General features: G+C 37.0%; 1 protein-coding gene across 1 annotated transcript in view; it reads right to left on the reverse strand.

Moving 5' to 3' along the window:
* Positions 1–4,238: 4,238 nt before the first annotated feature.
* Positions 4,239–23,189, reverse strand: part of ZNF385D (zinc finger protein 385D) — a 412,256-nt gene continuing 393,305 nt past the window's right edge. Inside the window, 4 exon segments of the mRNA XM_054273561.1 lie at positions 4,239–7,494; positions 12,384–12,485; positions 13,809–13,987; positions 15,942–16,175. Coding sequence (XP_054129536.1) covers positions 7,261–7,494; positions 12,384–12,485; positions 13,809–13,987; positions 15,942–16,175 — 749 coding nt within the window. The 3' untranslated portion in view covers positions 4,239–7,260.

The following is a 23,189-nucleotide window of genomic DNA, read 5'->3' on the forward strand; positions in this document are numbered from 1 at the left end:
GCTTTTCACAGCTGTATAAGGAGGTGATAAAAGCTCTAGGGTTTATTCCAAGAATTCACTTGACATGAAAAATACCCCTGTGGAGAACAGAGAACCTTACACGGTTAGGGAGAAGGCTTAATTATAGCACAGTCAACAGAATTGGCTTCAGTTCTCACCATTTAAAGCAGCCAATACTGCAATGAGGGGCTTCATGCAGGACTCCAGCCACATGGTTTGATTATGCCACTGAAGGGGATAAAGGGGTACTGTACTATAACCCATATTACACAGACCATAAATGGGTGTTTTGGTTTTTCTTTTCCTCTTAAATGCTCCTTGCAGTGTCCCACGGTGCTGAGGGAGTCACAAAATGTGATTTAGCAGAAGGATTGGAGGGAAGTAAATCTGTGTGTATGCAGAGAGACAATGTGCAGCCATTTGTTGACTACATGGTGGCTTTAGTGTGGGTCATTGGATAAAGAGCTACAGCTGTTTCCATCTCCTTTCTAAAATTATAAAAACAGTAGAAGAAGAAAGAAACAGGCATTTTCTTTTTGATTGATGAGTAGATTTTAGCAAACTGATACTACTTGAGCAACTGCAGGAAGAAAAATAAAAAGTGACCCAAGTGGAGGCTCATTACATTTTCATTTTTAATTCCTGGGTTCTCCTTCTGGGTACCAAAACTGACATGAATAGTTTTATTCCAATGCAAAAATCAGATTCAGGCAGCAGTTTGCCTGGCAATAATATCATGGTAAGTCTGCATTGAAAATATATCTGAAGGAAAGATTACATTTTTGGGTGGGAGGGGGAGGGATCATCCCCCACACTGAAGCACTGGTTAAAAACTCTCAAATCAAAACTTTTTTCAAATTTACATCTTCTGTGTTATAAATACATCAGAATGACCACATTAAGAACCTCTGCCTCTCCCCATCAAGCCACCAGGAAATTTTGAGAGGGTTCAAACAGGCTACTACAAAGGCACAGCTTTGCCTGTGTTCTCTCATCTCCCACTCTGTTGTGCCCCAAACAAATCTCTGCACTTGACAGATTGTGTTTTGAACTGACAGTTTTCACCCGATACATGTCTCAATGAGAACAGTTCCCATGGTAAATGCCAGCCACATGCCACAAGCAGAGAAAGGGCTGACATTGTTAACAAACGCTGCAGGCATTTGTAGTGAGAAAATGGTTTGTAGGTTTTATCCCTTTTTATATTGCTTTTGCACTCAAAAATACATAGATGTTTTTACTGAACGTAAGAAATAACATTTAAATTTGATTAAACCTTTGAAGGATCCCAAGGGATGAATATTTCAGGAAAGTATTAAAGGATAAAGAGATGTCTGTGTCATAAAACTCTAGATTAGGTAAAGAGCACTGTAGTATAGGTGTTCTCTCTTCACAATATTTTACCATTACTGTGGCTTTGCTGCTTTAAATTCTTTATTCAATTTATTGACTCTGATCAAATGGCCCAACAGGGGCCTTGATGATTACATACTTCTTAAATGTATATTTAATTATATGGATTCTGTTCATTCATATGAGAGACAAGACAACCAATAAAGAAACATTGAAGAAAAATCAAATTGTAATAAAAACAAATAAAAAGTATGGACATCCTTTCTGGAGACCCAGGTGTTGACAAAATGCAGTGATATCTTGGCTGGTATGAACACACCTGAAGACATGGAGTCCTAAGGAAAATTATTGTGTACTTCAATGGTGTGTCCAATATGAATATTATTAACTATGCTTGTTTCTAATCATGGGTGTCAAACCCTTGATTTCTGCTGTGAACAGGAAAAATGTCAGGGTATTGACAGTATGCCTAGCATAAAGACCAGTGCTACAATTTCACCATGGCATCTAATCCAAAGAATGTCTTCTGAGTTCTTTCTCATCAAACTTATTTTAAAGTTAAGATCTCACAATCTTCAAGGTTCCTACATTTTTATCCAGGAACTCTTCACTGTATCAGCTTGTTCATACCTCAGAAGTCCAATTTGAGAACATAGCACAAGGAAAAAGGGTCAAATTAGTCCACAAATTTCTTTACATTGATTCTTTCAATACTTCTTATTTTACCACCCAAGCATCATCCCAGCATGAAGCTGACCACATGAACCAGGCAGCCACTAATAATGTTTCACACTCAGCCAAGTTTCTCTATCAAAGTATCAATACAGAATCAGAGTTGAATGACACCTAATTGCAGTACACAGCATGACTGCAAAAGGCTTCATCCACTAAAAGCAAAAAATTGCCTCTATTGAAATCAAAGATTTTTGCAACTGCTATCAGGAGTCCCAAAGTTAAGAGAATTATGTTTTTCATACCATTGTTAATTTTGGTCTGGAGCACAGACTCTTTCAGCTGCTGACATTTCAGGTCAGGCTATGTAATAATCATCTTCCAGATAGTCACATTTACTCCAAAATGGTCCTGAATTTTAATAAACTTGTAGAAGTGAGAGGCCATAAAACTCTGGTCCTTGGCTAAACCCTTCACTGTGAGATTGAGATTTAAACTAGTTTAAAATAGGATTGATCAGTGTTACTGTTTCTTTTAGTCATGTATAGAATTCCAGCGCAGAAGCTTCTGTATGATTCATTGGCACTGAAGGAATGGCACTTAGAGATAAACAATGAGAACAGGAGAAGACATGATGTCAAAAAAATACTTAACATTTTACATAGTATAGGCTCACGTTTTCACATGCATCTTGATAAACAGGAAGCCCATCCTTATTTTCTTGAGAGCTTTGGGAGCTTACAGTCTTGAAGCTTGAACTGTGCTGAAGCCAGTTTTAGAAATGAAAATTCAGACACATGTTAGTAAAAAGACCAGACTTATTCTTTTGAGTTAACCCCAAAACCAGGACACTTATACAGTAGTCCAGGTTCTGATTTCACATGTTTTCAGAAAGATTTGTGCAGCCACATATTTCTGTGTCTGTGTTGAGTGTCTGTGCTTCATATCTACCCAAAATAATGTTATAGTTGTGAAAACCTTTTCAGATCTTGCTCCTCAGTGTTGGTCTAATGTTCATAAAATGACATAATGTTAATAAATTTATTTTTGCAAAAAAAAAAAATCGAGTTAGAAATTCCCCCGGTTACTTTGAAGATACTCTAAAAACTATGTGCTTATGGGAAGTAAAATGAAGAAACAGGGCCTTCTAAGCATGATTTCACATTTCAGGGAATATGGGGTCAAAATGCTACCGTATTGTTGGCAATTAAATAAAAGTGACTAAAGGCAGGTCCATTCAGTTATGGTATTCCTGATGTAAATGGAAGATAATGAAGTGAGACATTAAATGTACCAACAGCATCCTTGCATTGATTCGACATCTAGAAAGCCTTTTAGACTTTTAAAATGTAGAGCCAATTGTAATATTTCAGTACTAAAATGACAGATGTAATTCTTCTAGTTATATTAACTTTATTTAGCTATTCTTAATTTTATATAATTTTATATAATTTATCTTAAAATAAAGATGTATACTTTTCAAATACAATATTTCTTGACATGGTCAGTCCTTATTTTTTTCATTTTAGATCATCATATTTATACCATTTGCTTACTGACTTTTCACATCAGCTTTTACAGCAGTTTTCAAGAAGGTAACTAAATTTATGGTTCAGAGCAATGATGACCCCTCAGAACAAAGGTTTGAAGCCATAGGTAGTTGGAAAAATGCAGATAGCATAAAAATATAAATATATATAGATATATACCTCCCACAAAAATACCATCTCTTTGGGTCAGAACAGAATAGTTATTCTTTAACACTTTGAATAGAACTTAAGAAAACATCCCTGAACCTGATTGTTTTTCTGAGTTCATTACCCAGCCACTTCCCCGCAGGCTAGTTTCACATTCTTATTCCAGTGAGTGACTCTGTCCTCGATGAAATTATCTGCTTCCTTGTGCTTTGGGCTTCCTCTTGGCCTTGGAGTGGTAATATGAAATATGATGGCATTTTTTTCTTAAATAGTGCTCTCCACACTGGATGTATTGACAAGTAGGTGTAAAGTGTCTTCTGTTTGCTACCTCCTCTGTCATCTGCTGTGGACATACCCTTGACCAGAAGTTCTCTTTCCCCCATTAGATAGCTGTGCCAGTATTTTTCTTGACATATATATATATATAACATAGAAGGGTTGTACTGGTGTCCTGGGTGCATTGGCTGGTTACTGACCGAGAGGGGTGTGGAGCAGCAAGGCACAGAAAATCCACTATACATTCTAACATTTAGGCTTTATCCTTTATTAGGTAGTGAGTAAGAGACAAAAAGAACTGAGTTTGTTGTTTACAGCTGAACTTTAAAAGAGACTTGTGTGAACAAAAACTTGTTCCATAGAGCACTGTGACAAAAGAGGTCCAAGAAAACTGAAGGTGTCATCGCAAATTAGCTGATGTAAGTAGTTAGAATGACACTCTTATTTCTAGCAAAATTTTTATGAACTCTGCTCTTAGTACTGTGCCTCCATACATGCCACAGGCCACGTTTTGGCAAGGATCAGGCTGTTGATTTTGATGGCATCACAACAACATGGCAGGATGTACAGCAGGTGTCCATGCACCAGAAGGCCGTGCATAAGAGCCTTCAGGATATTTGTCTATCTCCCATTTTCCCATCTGCCTGCTTCCTCATGGGGAAAAAATAGCCTGCCCAGACCTTCTACCTTCCCAAAATGTGAGTACTTCTCTGCTCCTTTAGCAAGATCTTACTTACACAGGCTCTTACAAAAGGCTCTGGAAACAAGTGGTGGTTCATGGAGCACAGCTTGAAAGCTGCTGCCCTTTTCAAGGAGGAATCTGAACGCAGCTGGCAATGGCACTACAGCTTCTGCAAACAGATGGAAGGTTGAAAGCAGGCTTAAAAGACCAAGTACACTGAATCTTACTATCTCATATACCCAAATAGAATGAAAAATTTTCTAAATTGAATGAGAGGAGCAGGTTTTGAAGGCTGGCTTATTTACTGCCTCTTTACTGGGAGCTGTAGAGTAGAGAGCCCTTTTAAATATCAGCCCCTAGTTATTTAGATGTCTAAACTTGGCTTCAGGAACTTACTCATACTGTTTTTTTGAAAGTTAGGCCAAAGCAACCCAGCTGGTAATTAGCCCTGGAATCACCATCATGTATTTTTCATGGCTACATAGGTGTGAATTGAATATAAACAAAAGCTCATTTCATTTCAAGGCACAAACGTTTGCAAATAAACTGGATGAAATACAAATACATAATACAGAACTTACTTTAATACTTCTAGATAAATAAATGCATCTCTTTGGAATTCTTCGGACACAGATATCCATGGAACCTCTTCTTTCTCTCTCTTTATATATTTTTTATAAAATCTAAATGCGGAGAGGTTTAAAAAAATGGCAAATACAAATGTATATGGAAGGCTCACTGATGAACTGCAAGTCAAAAGTGCTGTATATTCCCATCCTCTATATCTCCCACATGTCTGCACTAACCACAGGCAGCATTATATAGCAACCACATGGTCAATATTTTGCATTACTGCCTTTTAATGAAATCTTTCAAATAATTTCCCCATCTAAACCTAAATTATGCTTTTAAATTTTATTCTGCCTAAATGTATGGTAGGCATTTCACTTAGCTACACTTCAGAGTGGTTGCATGTGACTCAGCAGCACACTCCATAATATTAATAGATACTTTTCAGCTCCCTATGGGAAAAAAGCAGGCAGCAAGGATTATTTTTTTCTCTGTTGTTTGTTACTTACCACTTAATGACCCACATGTGAAATTAATGGTTATATAATTATTTTATATAGTAGATTTTCTGTTTATAATTTATTTTTCTTACTCTAACATATATACAATATATCTATATATACCCCTGATAAATCTTACTTTAAAGGGACACAGTCAACCCCTTTAAGCCTCACAGTAAATACATAAGGCTTTAAGCTGTCCATACATCACGGTCAGCTACAGAATTCAAGGGTCCCTTGAGATCCTAAAAGTTGTATTTGTTCCAAACCCATGATGTGCAGTTATCTCGTAATATGTATCTCATGTGTCACTGTTTACATTTTATAGGTATATTAAGACATTTTATATCACATCAGTAGGAAATAAAACAAGGGAATAAGTCTGTTGCTAAGACTAAAACTATTGCAAAAAATATTACCTGTATCTACAGACACTCCCACTGGTGTGATATAAAATGAATATGTGCCATTCTTGGGATGAAATTCAGGCTACAGTGCAGTCAGAAGGAACTTTAAACTGACTTAAATTACACCAGGATTTCTCTCCTGTTTTTCATTTGTCAGTTATGACTCTCCGTAACTGATTTGTGTCTTCCCTCTGCTCAACACTGAAGTGTCAGGCCTGTTTCATGATAAGATCATATTTTTGGTTTTCCACTGTCATGTCCTAAACATTGATCTATCATGTATGTATTACACTTTTTGAATAAACACAGAGTGTACACATACATTCTCAGTTAAATAAACATTTGACCCATTCTGTGTACAGTATCTGAATTCTTTTTCCTCCACTAGATCCTCTTTATCACTTTCTTTGCCCTAACATAGATAATTTTCATTCTTATGTGAGTGAGGAAAACTTTTCTCATCAGGAACAGCTCCACATTATTGTAATAATTTTTGACTACTTACCAAAGTGACATAATTTTGTTCATTTTATCTTTTGCAACTCAGTTAGAAACCTAGTGGCATAGATAGAGACACAATACTACTGTTTTACAAGACATCTATTGTATCTACTTTTGTTCAGATAAATACCCAGTAACTGCTGATTTGGCAGGAGGATTGGTAAGGGTACTACTATTCACAGTGTTTCTTTTTTTCCGTCTTCTTTAATCTACAGAATAAAGTATTTTATATACATTGGAACCAGTTAATGCCCTTTAGACAAATTTGTAAGTTGTTTCATAAAGCAGGAAAGACATTGCAGGGAAATATGTGCCAAAATGCACAGTCAAAAGGCTTTGTAAGTTTTATATGTCACTACAAGTCAATGCTGGAGATCAGTTCTAAAACGATCAATGCTCAAGAGAAATATTCTTATGTGGAGAAAATACCACCCATTCCCCCTTTCAGAATTTGTTCAGTTCTCTATCAAAAGTTCTGGCTCTTCATATATACTTTAAACTATAAATAAACACTGCATAGTTCAATGTCCTTGATTTTCATTTTTTTTTTGTTTGTTTTGATTTGAAAAATTATTGCAGTACAATTAATTCCTGTTTGGAGTTCAGTAAGGAGCAAACAGCACGGGAGTGTGGGTGGTCCGTATAGGCCCAGGAGCTGGTCGTAGGAGCGCTGGAGGAAGTGCTGAAGTCTGGAAAAGGGTGGCTGCTGGGGCTGTGCGGAGACTGAAGGGGGAATTCACAGCCACAGCAGCAGCTGCTGCTGCAGCTGCCAGTGGATTTGGTAAGATTCGTGGGGCCATCGGCTTTGAAGGTTCCTTTGAAAATACTAATTTTACCTGTGGGGAAGAAGAGAAGACAAACAAACAGACACACATAATTTTTTCACATTAGCTACATGAGAGGGAGCTTGGTTTAAGATTATATGTGCAGAATCAAGGAAGAGAGACCTCGAGGTGGCTACTGACTCTATGAGCTACAGACTTGTAACAGGTGATACAACCTCCTCAATGGACAAGGTACAAGGATTTGGTTGGGGACAAGGAGTTTCAGTGTTCACACCTAATTGCTGACACTCACAATTTAATATGAGACTAGAAATCAAAGCAAATCTAAAACAAGACTAGGGAATCTGCACCAAAGTAAAGCTGCATGTACCCTGTAACAATTAAACAAGGAAAAATCAGATATCCTGCAACAATTAAACAAGGAAAAATCAGATATCAATTAATAGATCTACATCTGGACAGCTTAATGTAGAGACATTAAGAGCAGAATGGAAACATATCTTATTCCCCGATCTTACACGATACTTTTGTTTTAATCATTAGGATGAGAGTTCTACTTAAAATTAAGATCTCCATAGAGCTCCTCTTCGTTTATTCCTGCATATAATAACAATCAAATAAACCAATCATATATTTCATGAGTTATGAATATCTCATGTTTCACATGTTTAAATGGGTGCTGTCCCATATAATTCTGCTGCGTATTCAACTGTTTTCCACTAAGGTCAGGTTCATTTTTACAAGGATTGTGAAAACCTGGCAGAAATTTTAAAGTAGCATTCTGCCAAACTATAATATTTCTGTGCCTATCACTGAGGTTTCTTCTTAAAAAACATTTAAAATCATAACATTATTTTCATGGGGATTACCAAATACAAATCAAAACCCCCCTCATTTAGTTTCCCCCCAAACCATGAAGTTTCTCCAAGACTGAAAATACTCACAAGAGTTTCAGTAATATTTAAGAAAATTTACATTTGGGATAAATACAAATGACCATCAGAGTAATCTCTATAGATTTCTGCAGTTTTCAGTGGAATTTCAAGTTTATAATGAGATGCCAGGAGCCTGAATACCTTTGCAGTCCTGCTTTTATAACTCTGAGATAAGATTAGAACATCTTTTACTGACAAACAAAAGTTACCATTGTCTCTGATGGACTTTTGGTGGGTCTGTGCCTAACAAGACCTGAGGCCTCTTGCAAAGGGCATAAACTTGAATACATGGTATTGAACATACAGAATATATGTACCATGCTGTGGTAAATCTCAGCGTAAGTATGGACACTTTTTACTTACAAGGAAACACAACTTCTCGTTCTTGACTTAAAAGGGATTTTCAAGTAATTAACTTGAATATTATCACTTTGACATTTTCAATGCAACAGAACCCTAGTGAGTGAACCATCAAAAATTAAGGGCAGGAGTACTCTAGCATGAACCACAATTGAGTTTCATTATTACACTACCACCATATTCCAAAAGGTCTGTTGGTTCTTTACTGGCCGGATGGATAGAGGTTTTTTATTTTTCCCAATACCTATCAGCAAAACTGCTGTCTTCCAGACCCTTTAAAGCTCTGGGAGAAATATTCAGATCAAACCAAATTCTTTAATTCTCTAAACAAAGGATATAATAGATGTTAGATATAAAATTCCTTATGGTGCCTATTAAAAGCAAGGATCTGATGTTTTCCTTGATCAGAGTTATGCTTACTGATCCAAGCTGTCCACTTTCTTTGCTGAACATATGACTTTTTCTTTCCTTCTCACATTTTTTAATAAATACCTTTTACAGCCTTATTTAGAACAGAAAAAAATCCCCAATCCAAAAACTAACAAACAAACAAACAAAACCACAAAACAAAATGAAAAAAGATCCACCCAACCCCCCCCCCCCCCCCCCCCCGCCAAAACCACCACCACCACCAACAAAATAGCCAACCCCATAACAACCCTGAGGAAAATAAAAAAAAAGAGGAAATAGGCAACCCTGAGTACTTTCTACTCTTTGGTCCAGAGTTCCCGGTGAAGGGGATGTTTATTGTAAAGTCTGGACTATTAAATGCTTGATAACCTTTTTTTCTCCAGTGAAGTATTTTATACATGCTGGACAGTTGTGGCTTGAAGAAATATCAAGCAAGTCCCAACACTACAAGACTTCTTAAATTCTGAAATATCACTGTGGGAATTTATAAATTTTCTCTCTCTGAAGCATGTAAATCTAGAACAGACTGAGAAGTACAAATGATATTGAAAACATGGTAAAAGCAGTTTTTTGGTCTAACAAAGCCATGAAAATATAGCATGTTCTTTTTTAAATTTCTGTAGACAAATTTGGCAATGTCCATACATTTTGTGTAATGAAGAACAAAGATCTCACATGACTGTTCCTATTAAAAGACTAAGGCTTTCTTGCCATTCTTGGAGGAATCAGGTACTTCTGATTAAATTCCTAGATTACTTCTAGTTAAATAGCTTTTCAGTTAACTTGTCAACGTGATTCTGATTTCAAGGTAGCTGCAAAACAAGTAACACTTAACATATGCAGTACCTGGCACGTTCATTTCTAACTTCTAATTTACTCACAGGTCAGCATTAGGAGTAAGTAACTGTTATTTGGAATGGTAACAATGAAACAATCAAATTGTTTCATTTCCAATTAAGTAAACTAAGAGACAAATAACTTGAAATATTAGTGGGGAGCATCCTGGTTTCACCTAGGGAGAAGGAATCAAGGAAAAGTAAAGAAAGAGCATTAAATTAAAGGTGAAATTAGTTGGCTTGTTGCTGTGCTATTCTGCACTTCAAGTAACAACAGTTCCTGCAGTTTTTATATTCAAAGCCAAAAAGAATAAATGGAAAACTGGTCTCTCCTTTCTTACAGAATCCGCAATTCTACTACATATATCTGTTCATTTCTTGCTAGTTTTTTCTCTCCTTCTTAAATCCCCTTTGCCTTTTTGATGCCCTCGAGCCTGACCTGTATATTGTGAGCAATTGGGATTGAGGGAGAGGGAAAAGAACACCCTGCTGCTATTTGTCTTGAACCTTGGCTGGAGTTCTCAGAAATCACCACTATATAAATTGGTAGAGAGCTGTGCACAAACACAACAACAATGTAATAGTTGTTTTCATCTCCTGAAAAATAATTTCCTAAAGGAATAACATTCCTGTCAGGAAGGCTTTCCTGATTCCAAATCCTACTTACCCCATTACATATTTTCTATTCCTTTCAGTATAGTTTGTATTGAAGACCTTGATCCTTCTTGTGGATTACTGAGAAACCCTATGGGGCTATTTCCCTATTAGTGGATCTACCAGAATGGTGCACTTCTTTATTCTACAAGTGAATCCTGCATGAATATGCCACTCATGAGGGCTGCCCCAACAAGGACACAGTTTCTGCTGCCATGAGCTTTAACTCAATGTAAAAAGAAATGGGTTTTCACAGGGAAAAAAAAAAAGCTCCATATTGTGCCTGCATCAGAGAAGATGGTCAAGGCATAAGGGGGTAATGTCTATGAGGACAATGAATCAACATCCTCCCTCTGCCAGAAGCATTTATAAAACCCTACAAAGCAGCAGATATAACATTCACAGAATTCACAGAATCCCTGGGTTGGAAGAGACCTTCAAGATCATTGAGTCCAACCCATGCCCCAACTCCTCAACTGAACCATGGCATCAAGTGACACATCCAGTCTTTTTTTAAACACATCCAGGGATGGTGACTGCACTACCTCCCTGGGGAGGCCATTCCAGTACTTTATGACTCTTTCTGTGAAAAACTTTCTCCTAATATCCAACCTATATTTTCCTTTAGACAGCTTGAGATTGTGTCCTTGTTCTGCCGCTTGCTGCCTGGTGAAAGAGATCAACCTCACCTGACTACAGCCACCTTTCAGGAATTTGTAAAGAGTGATAATGCCACCCCTGAGTCTCCTTTTCTCCAGGCTAAACACCCTCAGCTCCCTCAGTCATTCCTCACAGGGTTTGTGTTCCAAGCCCCTTACCAGCCTCATTTCCCTCCTTTGGATGTGCTCAAGCTCTCAAGGTCCTTCCCAAACTGAGCACCCAGAACTGGACACAGCACTCAAGGTGTGGCCTCACCAGTGCCGAGTACAGGGGAGAACGACCCCCCTGCTCCTGCTGGCCATGCTATTCCTGACACAGGCCAGGATGCCATTGGCTTTCTTGGCCACCAGGGCACAGTGCTGGACACTGTCCAGCCACACCATCCCCAGCCTATAGTGCTGCAGGGGTTTATTATGGCCAAACTGCAGGACTCATTCATGCAGTTTAACTGATGGAGAAGAAAAAAGACAGATGTTCACTATGCCACCCACAATATAAGCTGCTTCTTAACTAATGGCAGCATCTTAGAGGTATTTTTATTAAAAAAGAAATAAATCTGCTTTTGGAGCTAGTAAAAATTGTATTTCAGATAGTTTATCTTGGCAGTTAGAAATGTGACCAGAACTATTCTGAAACAGTCGAATGAAAGAAGAGGCAGGTTTTTTTAATTGCTTCACTTGTTATCTCAACAATTCTCTAAATAAGGATAGAATGAATGGTTTATATTTTATAGAGATTTTATTTAGTTATTTCATCACTATTGTCCTTGGTGAAAACTGGAAATATCCAGTTTGACATCTGGAGGTCTTTTCTGTCTCTTGCTCTCTAGTGACCTTTGCAACAAGCTTATTTTCTGAGTTTATTCAGAGTAGCTACAAAAGTAAGGGTCCACAGGCTGTAGTAAACACACCTGAAAGTATATTAAAAAATCCCTTGTGGGCTTCCAGTGGCTCCTTGATGTACTTGATACTCCAATGGCTTACACTATCATTCTACTTCTAAGCATTTTCCCACTTATGTTCTCTAAAAATCCTACTCATCATGATTAAAATAAAAGTCAAATAAAAAAGGGTGATTGGCTTACCCCTAGTGGATGTGTTCCCTTTTGGAGTTTGTTGTAAGGGCTGTATTTAGGTTTGGGTGGCTTCCCAGCAGCTCTGTCTTTGTGCCTTCTACTGCTTATGTGCTGTTAAAATATATTAGGGAGGGAAGGGGAGGAAAGAAAACAAAGGGTCATAGTTCATAGTTACACAAAAGATCACTTCAGATTCTGCTTTACACAAGATTAATGCTCCAATAAGAAAGGCTTTTGATCTACAGCAGCACCACTTTGGTTAATTCAATAATGAAAAGGAATAGGCTCTTTTGAAGTTTGAAGGATCCTTTGTGCACCAAATATTGGGGCTGTAATTTTCATCGGTTCTAAATTCAGCTCTGCTGCCACTACAGTTAAATATTTTCCCACCTTTTCTAACTTCAACAGGACTTGAGTCAGGTTAAAGCCTTTGAAAAACTCTTCCTTAACTCTATAAATCACACATCAAATCGAATCCACTGATGATAGAAAGTTTTTGCGGAATATTAGGTAGTAAAGCATCCCCTATTTGGGGAAGAATATAAGGTCAGAAAATTGTTCAAATCCCTAAGCTGTCTGGAGATACTTCTGAGATGGTTACATATCAAACTAAGAGAGAGTGAAAAAAAATGCACAAAATCCATTATCTTCTTCATAAGTTCTGTGAGATTTTTAAAGTATCTTTCTACACAGATTTTCTTGCAGTATTAGAAGTAAGGGACATTTTTCAGAATTCTTTTTTTACTTTGATTTTCCTTTTCAAGAGAATTATCACAATAAAAATACATAGAACTGGACTTTTTGCCCTCAGACCAGAAGAATGGGTATTGCTATTGTCCATTATTGAATTAATCTTCATTCTTGTAAAGTTTCTTTACAAGTATTTAATTACAATAGGCATATGGAATTAACCTAAGTGTTTTTCAGAAAGCTTTGATCATCTAAAGAATGACTGAACATAACTTAGAGTAATTGCAATTTAGAGGTCATGCTTCTCAGTTAGAGTGAAACATTGATAAAATATTAGAAATTCTCTCCATCCCACATTTCTAAGCGGGTTTCTTAGTATTCTGTGAAAGTACTGCTTGCATCCACCTTCACATCTTTGTCAAGGCAAATATCATGCAGTACATGAAATGGCAGAATTTATTCGCTCAGGACAATTCTAGCAGTCTAAAGATGGTTGTAACGTGTTACACTTTCTATAACTCTTTACCAAAGGTGCATAATTGAGAGCTGTTGAGAAGACATATTCCATGCAAGAGAAAATCATAATGAAAACAAAACATACAGCATGGCAGCCAAGTACAATGGACAAAACTGTGATTTCCATTTGGACACAAATTATTCTATTGACATCTGCTGTGTTGGTACTTTACCACCATGAAAACAAAGAACAGCCAAAGATTCCCACTCCACAAGCTGGCTGAGTACCTGTTTCAGTTGTGTCTCGGAGTTTACGTGTACATCACATATTTCACAGTGAAATGTTTTGTTCTGAAGGCCTGTGTTTCCTTTATTCACAGGTCCTTTGCCTTTTACGCCTGCCCGGGGAAAGGCTTTTATGGTTCCACTTCCATTCCGAGCTTCCAGCATAGTTTTGTGCTTAGTCCCTGGAGACAACAGAAATGGGAAACAGAAACAACTTTGGCAATTGGGTTGCATTCATTGTTTTATTTTCCTTTTAAAATAAAATCATATGAGTCTCAGCTTGGTGCCATGTGCTCTCCTTGGAATAGGGCTGTCTTGGTCTGTATCAGAGTCATACTAATGTAACAGTATTTCACACCTGGTATTTATTTACTAAATTACATACCTATAGGTAATGCACTGGAACAAAACAGCCAGACCAGAAAGGAGCAGCACAATCAGGTACCCTGATGTGAAGTTAAATGTGTGTGACTTTTCTCATTAACTCCTGCTGCTAATAAGACCTGAATTGTAGTTGCAAAAGAAAAGTAATTTAGCTATTAAAGATGTAATTGGCTTTGATTTGTAGTCCTCCTGAATAGATTGATAAACAGTATGTCTAGGTAGCTTACAATTAAATCTGTAATTAACTTATTACTCTCCAAACCAGAAAGGAGCAGAGGTTCCTGGAAGCAACCTATGGATCATTAATGTCTTGGACAGAAACCAAAACATGTGAGAAGCATGTATGAGAGAAAAATACAAGTCCCTTTTTTTTTTTTAAATTGTAAATAAAGGTTGCATAGAGAACACTAGTGTTCTGTTGCTGCACCTTTATTCAGACTGAACAGTTTTTTACACTGTTGACTCCCACACAGGTAGCCTGTGATGATGATGGACTAACTACTGCATACAGAACCACCACTCCAGTGCTAATTGCTGTATGCATCCACAGACTTGCAAAAAAAAAAAAAAAAGCATGTGTGTGAGCACACACACAATTTATCAGCACAGGCAGCAGAAACTTGGAAGGTTGTGTTTAAATATTCAGAGTAGTGTTTTGGCTCTCAGCCTGATCAGAATATTTAGCATTTATATGGAGTTAAATACTTTAAAAGGATACAGCTTGAAGTTGAACTTTCACCAGTTGAAGATCTGGCATATAGTAAACAGCATTCAAAACTGATGGAATTTTGTTTCTCATGAATGCCAAGAAGTCATAATTTCCATTCTAATTTGAGTTATATATATATGCCAAAGTTATTTCTTTTTAAAGTGCATCATAAAACCTTTGATCATTTTGCTCTAGGTATTTTATCACTGTCTCTAAATTTCAAACCTAAGGTTCTCTTTCTGTCTCTGAACTCTACTTATCCTTGATAAGAGGCAGCTCCTGACATCCAAGATCAGGAACTTTCTGTAAGATGGTTGTAGGTGGTCACTGCCACCATATCAAATCCCTAGATCTTTTAACCCCACCCACCACTGAGCCAATCAGTAGCTTGCTTAAATTAGTGACGGTGAATAGTGGCTGTTCACTACCAGAACTTACTGATGCTACTAGCTCTAATGACAAGAAAAAGTTAAAAAACTAAGAAAGATGGAGGAAGGCAATTACGCATTCAACCATCATGCAGCAGCTGCTATCAGTTGATGAAAACAAAGGGAAAATATACATAATTTTAAGCAGTTGTTTATTAACAGACAATATGGAGCTAAGAACTCTTACTCCCATCATTGAACTCTGCCTGACTGATGCTCCCTCTTTCAGCCTTAATTTGTTAAATTTCAAACAAAGCTGATGGCATTCATCCTCAGTTTGCTAGTTGGCACAAGCAAAACTATGCAAACTCTGAACACCAAAGGTAATGAAGTAGAGCTGTCATTTAGCTCAATAAGGTTTTGAAGCTGCAAAGGCTAAAGTGTAAGAAAATCTGCAACTTGCAATAAATTCCTTTCTTTCTCTTTTTTGAAAGCCACTTTGCCTGTCATTTTTATACTTTAATAGTTAATGAATTCCATGTAATTGCCAGTTTTCTGCCACCTCTTTGTCCCCTGCTGCAAGAGATCTAATCTATTCAGGGCAAGATAATTGCAGCGCTCTTGAGACAGAAGGGAAAAAAAAAAGGGAAGCAAGCAAGCACTGCTCCATCTCACCACTGTTGTGCGCCTCCAGCTGCGAGGCAGAGTTGACAGCGACTTTGCATAGTGAACAGTAGAGCAGTCTTTTTGCTTTCTCTTCCTCAGTCTCCACGGAAGGGCAAGTGCTGCTGCTCGTGGCTGTTGTGGGGATTTTCTCCACTTTAGAGGTGATCTCAGTTGTCATAACACTGCTCTTCCGGATTTCCACGGTTGTTGTCGTTGATATTGCTGGTGTCCCTGTGTTTGTGTCTGTGGGCAAAGAGAGGAGATGGAAAGAAATGAAAACAAATAGAAAAAAAATCATCTGACCTTTGGTGTTGGCTTGCTGACGTCCCAATGCTGTGATGACACAGAGAGGCAGATTGTTCTGGTGGTGGTTTGACTAATGGTAATGAACTGAACCTGACCCTTTCCTTTGTATTTCGTGTGGTTACAAAATACAGTACTCCCATGTATTAGAAAACCATGTGTTGTCTCCTGCAGTCTGCCCACACAGAACTCATAAACTGAACAAAAAGGTCATTAAGAATGTACTGTACAACAGAAGAAAAATGCAATAAAAGAGGTCATGAAAATGACCAGCACAACAGGCAGTTTAAATTTATACACACAACTTCACAGGCATAAACAGCCATAGTAACACATAATACTTATGCTGATTGGGTAGCCAAGCTAAAGTTTTAACATCTTCTACTAATACAACTAAAATTAATAAATCAGCCTTTATATCTGGTAAGAAAAAAAAAAGAAATTGATACTTCACTTGATTTTCCCCAACACCACACCAAAAGAATGAAGGTAATTATGAATACACAGTACACATTGTTATTCATTATTACATAATAATGATACATACTAATAACAGTAACTAAATGTATATATAACATTGCCTATCTGAGACCTAAACAAACACTAATAAGATTTTCATTCTGCCTATCAGTTGGAAAGATGACAAGCAAGATATATACCTCAATCTGGAAACTTACTTCTTGCAGCAAGGAACATGTGCTTTTCCCATACTTATCAAATGAAGAAGAAAGAAAATACACAATGATATTTTAGTTTGAATCATTGATACATGATGTTGGATATGACAGTATCATGTGGCTGTTAAGTACTTAGCAGGGTGGAGGACAGCAAAATGCAGCAGTGAAGGCAGTGAAGAAGATGGTGGGTAGGGGACATGAGAAGGAGACAAAGGACAGGACCTGTTCTGCCTTCACAGATCTGTATTTTATCATATTCAGCCTACTGAGTAGTAGCTTAAAAAAAAAAAAAATCTTGGTTAGTTTACTGCAATAGGCCTGGATTTGGGTACTTTCCAGCATGGCTCACATTGGTTTCATGCATTACTTGGTGTTAGTGATGCTCTACCTGTACTATGCTTTATTTACTGTCCCCCACCAGAACAGAAACAAATAGCAATTCTTTGCCTTTGAGAGCTAAGTACATGCTCTGATGCAGGAGGGACACAACTAACTGGTTGCACCACAGTGGTGCAGACTAGTACTGTTACAAACTTTGTTAATGGAGATCATTCCTAATAGCTTAGCAGGCAATATCAAATTGGAAGCAAGGCAAACACACTGAGAAACCTGATTCAAAACAATTTTAATACATTAAAGAAACAGTTTAGAAAATTAGATGCTTTTCAGTAAAGACAATTGCAGGAATCCACACTCAGTAGGTTTTATCTGATCTATTAAAACAGAATGATGAACAACAACCCCAGTACTGCATTTGGGGAAATTTTATTGTATATTTCATTTTGATTGTTTTCTTTGTTTATTGGCTCGGTTTTCAGAAAAATCTTTCAGTAGCAGACATGATGAACACAGATCTCTTCTATCATTGTGCTATAAAACAGGTCTCCACCACACTGAAATTGCAAAGCAAAAGGTTTAGGAGGTATTTTTTTCCTCCTCTGATCAGCTCTGAAGGCCCTGTGTCCAGCCTGGGGACATCAATGTCAAAAAAAAAACCCCAAGAATTACTGGCTTTGCTGTTAATTCAGAAACAATACAAATGCAAAGCAACAAGAGAGGGTTTGTGATGGAAGGAGCCAAAATAAATTACAAATTTAGAAAACATGAACTGTGAATATGGAAGAAAAAGAGCGAGCACTGACAGTGTTTTTCATATCTGTAGAAGGTAGCTAAATATAAGAGAATATACTCTTCTCCCTCATCCCTCCTAGTAGAACAAGGACTATTGGATTACATCAAGAGAGACTTAGATTAGATGTGAGGAAATTCTTTCTAATATTAAATTTTATGATGCCTGGGAATAACCTACCTATTCAAATCCAGAAATATTTCCTACTGGGGGACTTGAATCTGGCTGAACAAATATCTACACAAATATCTACACAAATATGATTCCCTTTCAGTCAGTGGGAATACAACCCTTTAGGCTCTATTAAGTTTTATACATTGTATATTTTGTCATGTTTCTACATACTCTCACAGAGGGTTTTTAAAAATTATCATTCATAAATCCAAGAAAGCAGATTTTCATGTGAATATTCTAGGTATTGACAGGCATTAAAGCATGTAGCAAAAAACAAAGTCCCACTCAAGGTCAAATCACAGTTTGGTTTTCTCTTCCCTGAAAGAGTGCCTGGAAGTTTTCATATCCTGAAGGTACTGGGGATGTCAAATATCAGTGCAGAAGGAATCAGGTTACCTTGCTGAAGAGTCTCTTCTTAGTTATGATTTTTTTAATAAGGTTTCAAATGAAAAAAATTGAAATATTAGGCATTTTGTTGGGAAACTGATGAAAAAATAAAGCCTTTGAAGATCTGTCCACAAAATTGTAGAGCTAACTAGTCACCCCTTTCCCATTCCAGAGAATCCATTGAATGTTTGCTTTCCTTCAGTCAAAAATTGCTGCAGTGAATTATTTTCCCCAAAAGCCCAATTCAAATCCAAACCCAGTCACTTTATAAGCATTAACACTGCTTTTAAAACATCGGTTTCTGCATCCTGTTACTCCTGTACAGTAGTAGGCTTAGCCAATGTACTCTCTTGGTGACATGGAAGGCAGGGGACAGATGGCCCAGGCAGGGGAAAGGGGGACATTAACATTCTCTCAGGATTGATAGCAAAGTTGGTGCTCATTCTAATCTTGCAGGAAATTAGAAATATACATCAATCACCACTGCCAGCTTTGCAGTGTCAGGGTCAGTATTTAGCCCTAAGCAAAATATAGATGATAATTTCTTTACTTTCCTTAGGAAAACCCGAGGCAATGAATGAAATCAAACAATAAAAGCTGAAATAACAGCAGATTTTATGCTGCTTCAAGTATCTGACTTTCTGTATCTGTGCTGATATAATATTTCACTATGTAATTATTTAAAAGCTTAAAGAAAATACAAACAATTATGTTAACTGTTTTGAATATTTTGAGGGTATTTTGAAGTGCACAAATGAAAACAGCATAGTATATAAAAAATTAAAAATGGTAAAGGTCATCAGGAAAAAAAATCAAAGTTCAGTGCATTTATTCTGCATTTTAAGAAGTGCCCTATGTGAATACACTTGATATTCTACTAATGCAAATACATTAATGACATTAAAACATAAATAGAAAGCCATTGAAGTTCACCATGTAAAAGTCACGAAATATTTAAAGATGCAAAGCTGCTCATTCTCATATAAACTTTAGAATTTTCAGCAGAGGTAAGGAATAAAACATTCTAAAAGCTGTCAAGTAAGCTTACAAAGAGGCAATTCAATTCCTTTTCTCACAAGAACTTCTAATCTAACCAGTGTGGGTCCCTTTGAATATTTTAGTGTTGCTGCCTGTCTGGAGTTCAGTGCCTTAAATACAGGGCAGAGCATTAAAGGTATAAGGGATTAAAAACCAAACAAACAAGGAAAAGCAACACCAAAAAGAAGTAGGAAGGCATTTGAGTTCATGCCTTGTAGACTGAATCAGCATTTCTTAACACTGTATTATGACAGTGCTTTAAGAGCAATTTCAATTATAAATGTTCTAAAATTGAGCTGGAAATTCAGCCACAGTCAAATAGAAGATTTGTTTCTGGTGACGCAGGCTTGCAGCACTGTGCTATTTTCATACCAGTGGCCTACAGCAAATATTCATTATTGCAACTGTCACTGCTTGGCTTTGGTATAGAAGTTGATTGCTGATATTGTACGGAACTGGACTCCAGCAGCAAAAAAAAAAAAAAAAAAGGAACACTTCAGGATTCAAAAGAATCCATTTGTGATTCTGGTCTTAATATAGCAACAGAATAAAAACTAAAAATATAAAAATATTACATTACAATCTAATCTTAGTCACGGGCAAAATCAAAGGTCTGTTTTAACAAGAGACAAAGACAGATGAAAAAATAGTCTGTGAGAACTGACTTCTTTGAGTACTACAGATACCATGGTTCAAATGGAAAACTGTATTGTGATTAAGGTTCTCCTAAGTAAGCAGGATTAATTTTATATCCCAGCTACAAGAGTCATGAATTTTCTTTAGTCTGAAGAAATAGAAAATTACAACTCATGTTTTTCTTCTGAGCATGTGAAAGTTTCACTCATCAGTTCCTGCCACTAAGCCTAAGAATTTCTTATCCTGAAGCTATAAATAGACCCACAGAGAGAGAAACGTACTCTGACTTCAAACAAATCACAAATATTTATGAGCATGTTTTTTCTTCCGCAATCTCAAGTGGCACACATTTAAAAATATCTGATTTAGCACATACCCATGCATTCTGGTCTCATTTAAATCAAACTTCGCCTTTGACATAAAAGGATTGAGCATTTGGCCCATAACACTGTTCAGGGAGAAAAAAATAAACAACAAAACTAGCCAAAAAACCCCAACAACTGCACCTGTGCAGAAGGTAGAAAGTACGTTCTTTCTCATAACTAACAGAACTTGATATGAAATATTTCACTGTATGAAACCACTTAGTATTGCAGGAACATCATCAGCTGGCTGTACAGCTTATAACAAACCCGTGCCAATGCTCCCACACAGACCCTTGATACTGGCACATTCAGGGCTGGGACTGGGACTCAGTATGTTATTTTCCTGACTACAAAGAAAAGTGTGTCCTCAGTTTCCTTGGGCTGCGTTGAAAACTCCATTTTCCACTACTTCTGTGGTAATTACATTTGAAGATAAGACTTAATGTCTTTAGAATCTATAAATATAATAGTGGAGTACCCCAAAACCAAAGTATCACCTCCAAAAAAATTACGGCTGACAGATATTTTTGCGCTTAGCTGATTTTCTGTTCTCATATGCTGAAACATAAGCATGTGTGCTAGCACATCACCGGCTCCAGCACCTAAATAAAATATTGTGAAAAATTTTGACTTCAATGTGTCAACCTCTTATCCTTTATATGTGCAGAATACAAACTTGCATATTTTGTGGTCGGTGCATATCTGGCCCTCTACAATATATTGTACAAAAAAAATCGTTTGGTATCATATTATCAATAATCCAGTCATTAGACTTAGTTTTACATTCAAAACCTGGATTCAATCTATTTATTATAGGTACATCCTGCTCAGAATAGATATATTTACTTGGAGAGATAGAAGTATATTTTTAGAACTCAGAAGGACCCATATAAATTTTCTCAAAGAAAAAATAATTACATCATGATTTAGAGACATAAATAGCAAACATCACAGGGTTTTTTGGCATAAAAGACCTAAATATATGATTGACAACTGTTCAATTCATCACTTTATGGTCACCTTCAATGGCACAATATGAAATACTAGAAACCATGGTGTTCACCTGATCTTCTACAGGATGGATACTAATTATTATGCCATAATGGAAGGGTCAAGAGCTCTGAAGTAATAAAAAAAGCTGAATATGAAAAACCAGGAACAGTATCTGAAAATTTTTGATGAGCTGTCTTTTTTGAACTTTTTTTTTAAGTCTGTTTTTTAAACAGCTCTTTACCTGTTTTGTCTCCCTTTCCTTGTCACTATCCTGGCTTGTCAATACTTTCTTGGTCAAGTTCCTTGTTAGCTTTCTTTGTCTAGGTGTCTATCAAAATTACTTTTAATATCCAGAAAGTCTGAACATGTCTAAGGTATTGCCCAAGCTTTTGCCCAAATGTACCAAACAAGCATTACTGAGAAACTGAAGGACTACAAAATTTCCCAGAATGAGCATGAAAGACAAATACCAGGAATTTTCTGGGATTGTAAGTGGAGAAGCAATGACCTCAGTATTTTGAGCAGCCCCTGCATTTTAACACTTAAATAAATCATATTATGCACAGTGCTCATCACTCAGAAACAAGATGAAGAAACAACTGGCTGCACAACAAATGACTTCATTTTACTGCTGCCTCTACTCCATGCTTCCCATCAAGATGCCTTGGAAGTGATTTGATGGCAGGGAGACAGAAAACAGGATGTTTGGTGACAAAAGGTGCCCACACAGAGAGTGATGATGAAAAGGAAGTAGCAAACTTCATATATTTGATCTGTGGATATTTTCCTCCAGTTAAACTCAATTCTGTCAAGTCCTCAGATGACCTTCTTCATTAATTAGGAGTACAAAATATTCTAATGAAATTATACCTAATTTTTACTAGCAGTTCTCTTGGTTTAAAGCACAGTTCATTAATCTTCAACCACAGAGGGACAACTACATTCCTGTTGAGGTTAATTGAGCTGGCAGCAACAGCAACAGCTAGGGGTAAAAAGCCTGTGGAAAGCGAAGGAGTTTAGAGAAATGTCACACCATGTCTGAGTTTTGGATTCTTAGGCAAATGTAGCTGAGAAAAATATGACTGGAAGGTAAGGAAATGATGAGGAGAAGCCATTTATTTTTCAGGTCATTTAAGGGACACTTGGTGATTGAGTTTGGACACTGAGCTGTCCTTATGATTGTATAGATTTTTCCTCAGCCAGGCAGAAGAAGACCAACTTTCACTGGCTATGAGTGAAAGGGTCCCCATGCAAGGAGCTGCTGGCTGAAATGACTCTCACAGTTTAATTAATGGGTACTCTGTAGTGAAAATTTGATTTGAAATCATAACAGTGTTTGCCTAAGAGGTGGAGCTCACACTCAAATGCAAAGAGGATTTTTGCATGCTTGAGGCTATGCTGAAAAACTACCACCAGTTTTACATCTGCATGCACCTCTGTATTCATTTTCCAACTTTAAGTAAAAGTAAACATAATAAAAAATATACTCACAGCTAATCTTAGTACATGAGTAGAAATTGAGCATCAGTTGAGTTTATTACCAATAAAAACCAAA

The sequence above is a fragment of the Melozone crissalis genome, unplaced genomic scaffold (assembly GCF_028551555.1).
Source record: "Melozone crissalis strain CALT ecotype California unplaced genomic scaffold, PUWL_Pcris_2 ptg000016l_1, whole genome shotgun sequence".
In the NCBI taxonomy this organism is placed as follows: Eukaryota; Metazoa; Chordata; class Aves; order Passeriformes; family Passerellidae; genus Melozone; species Melozone crissalis.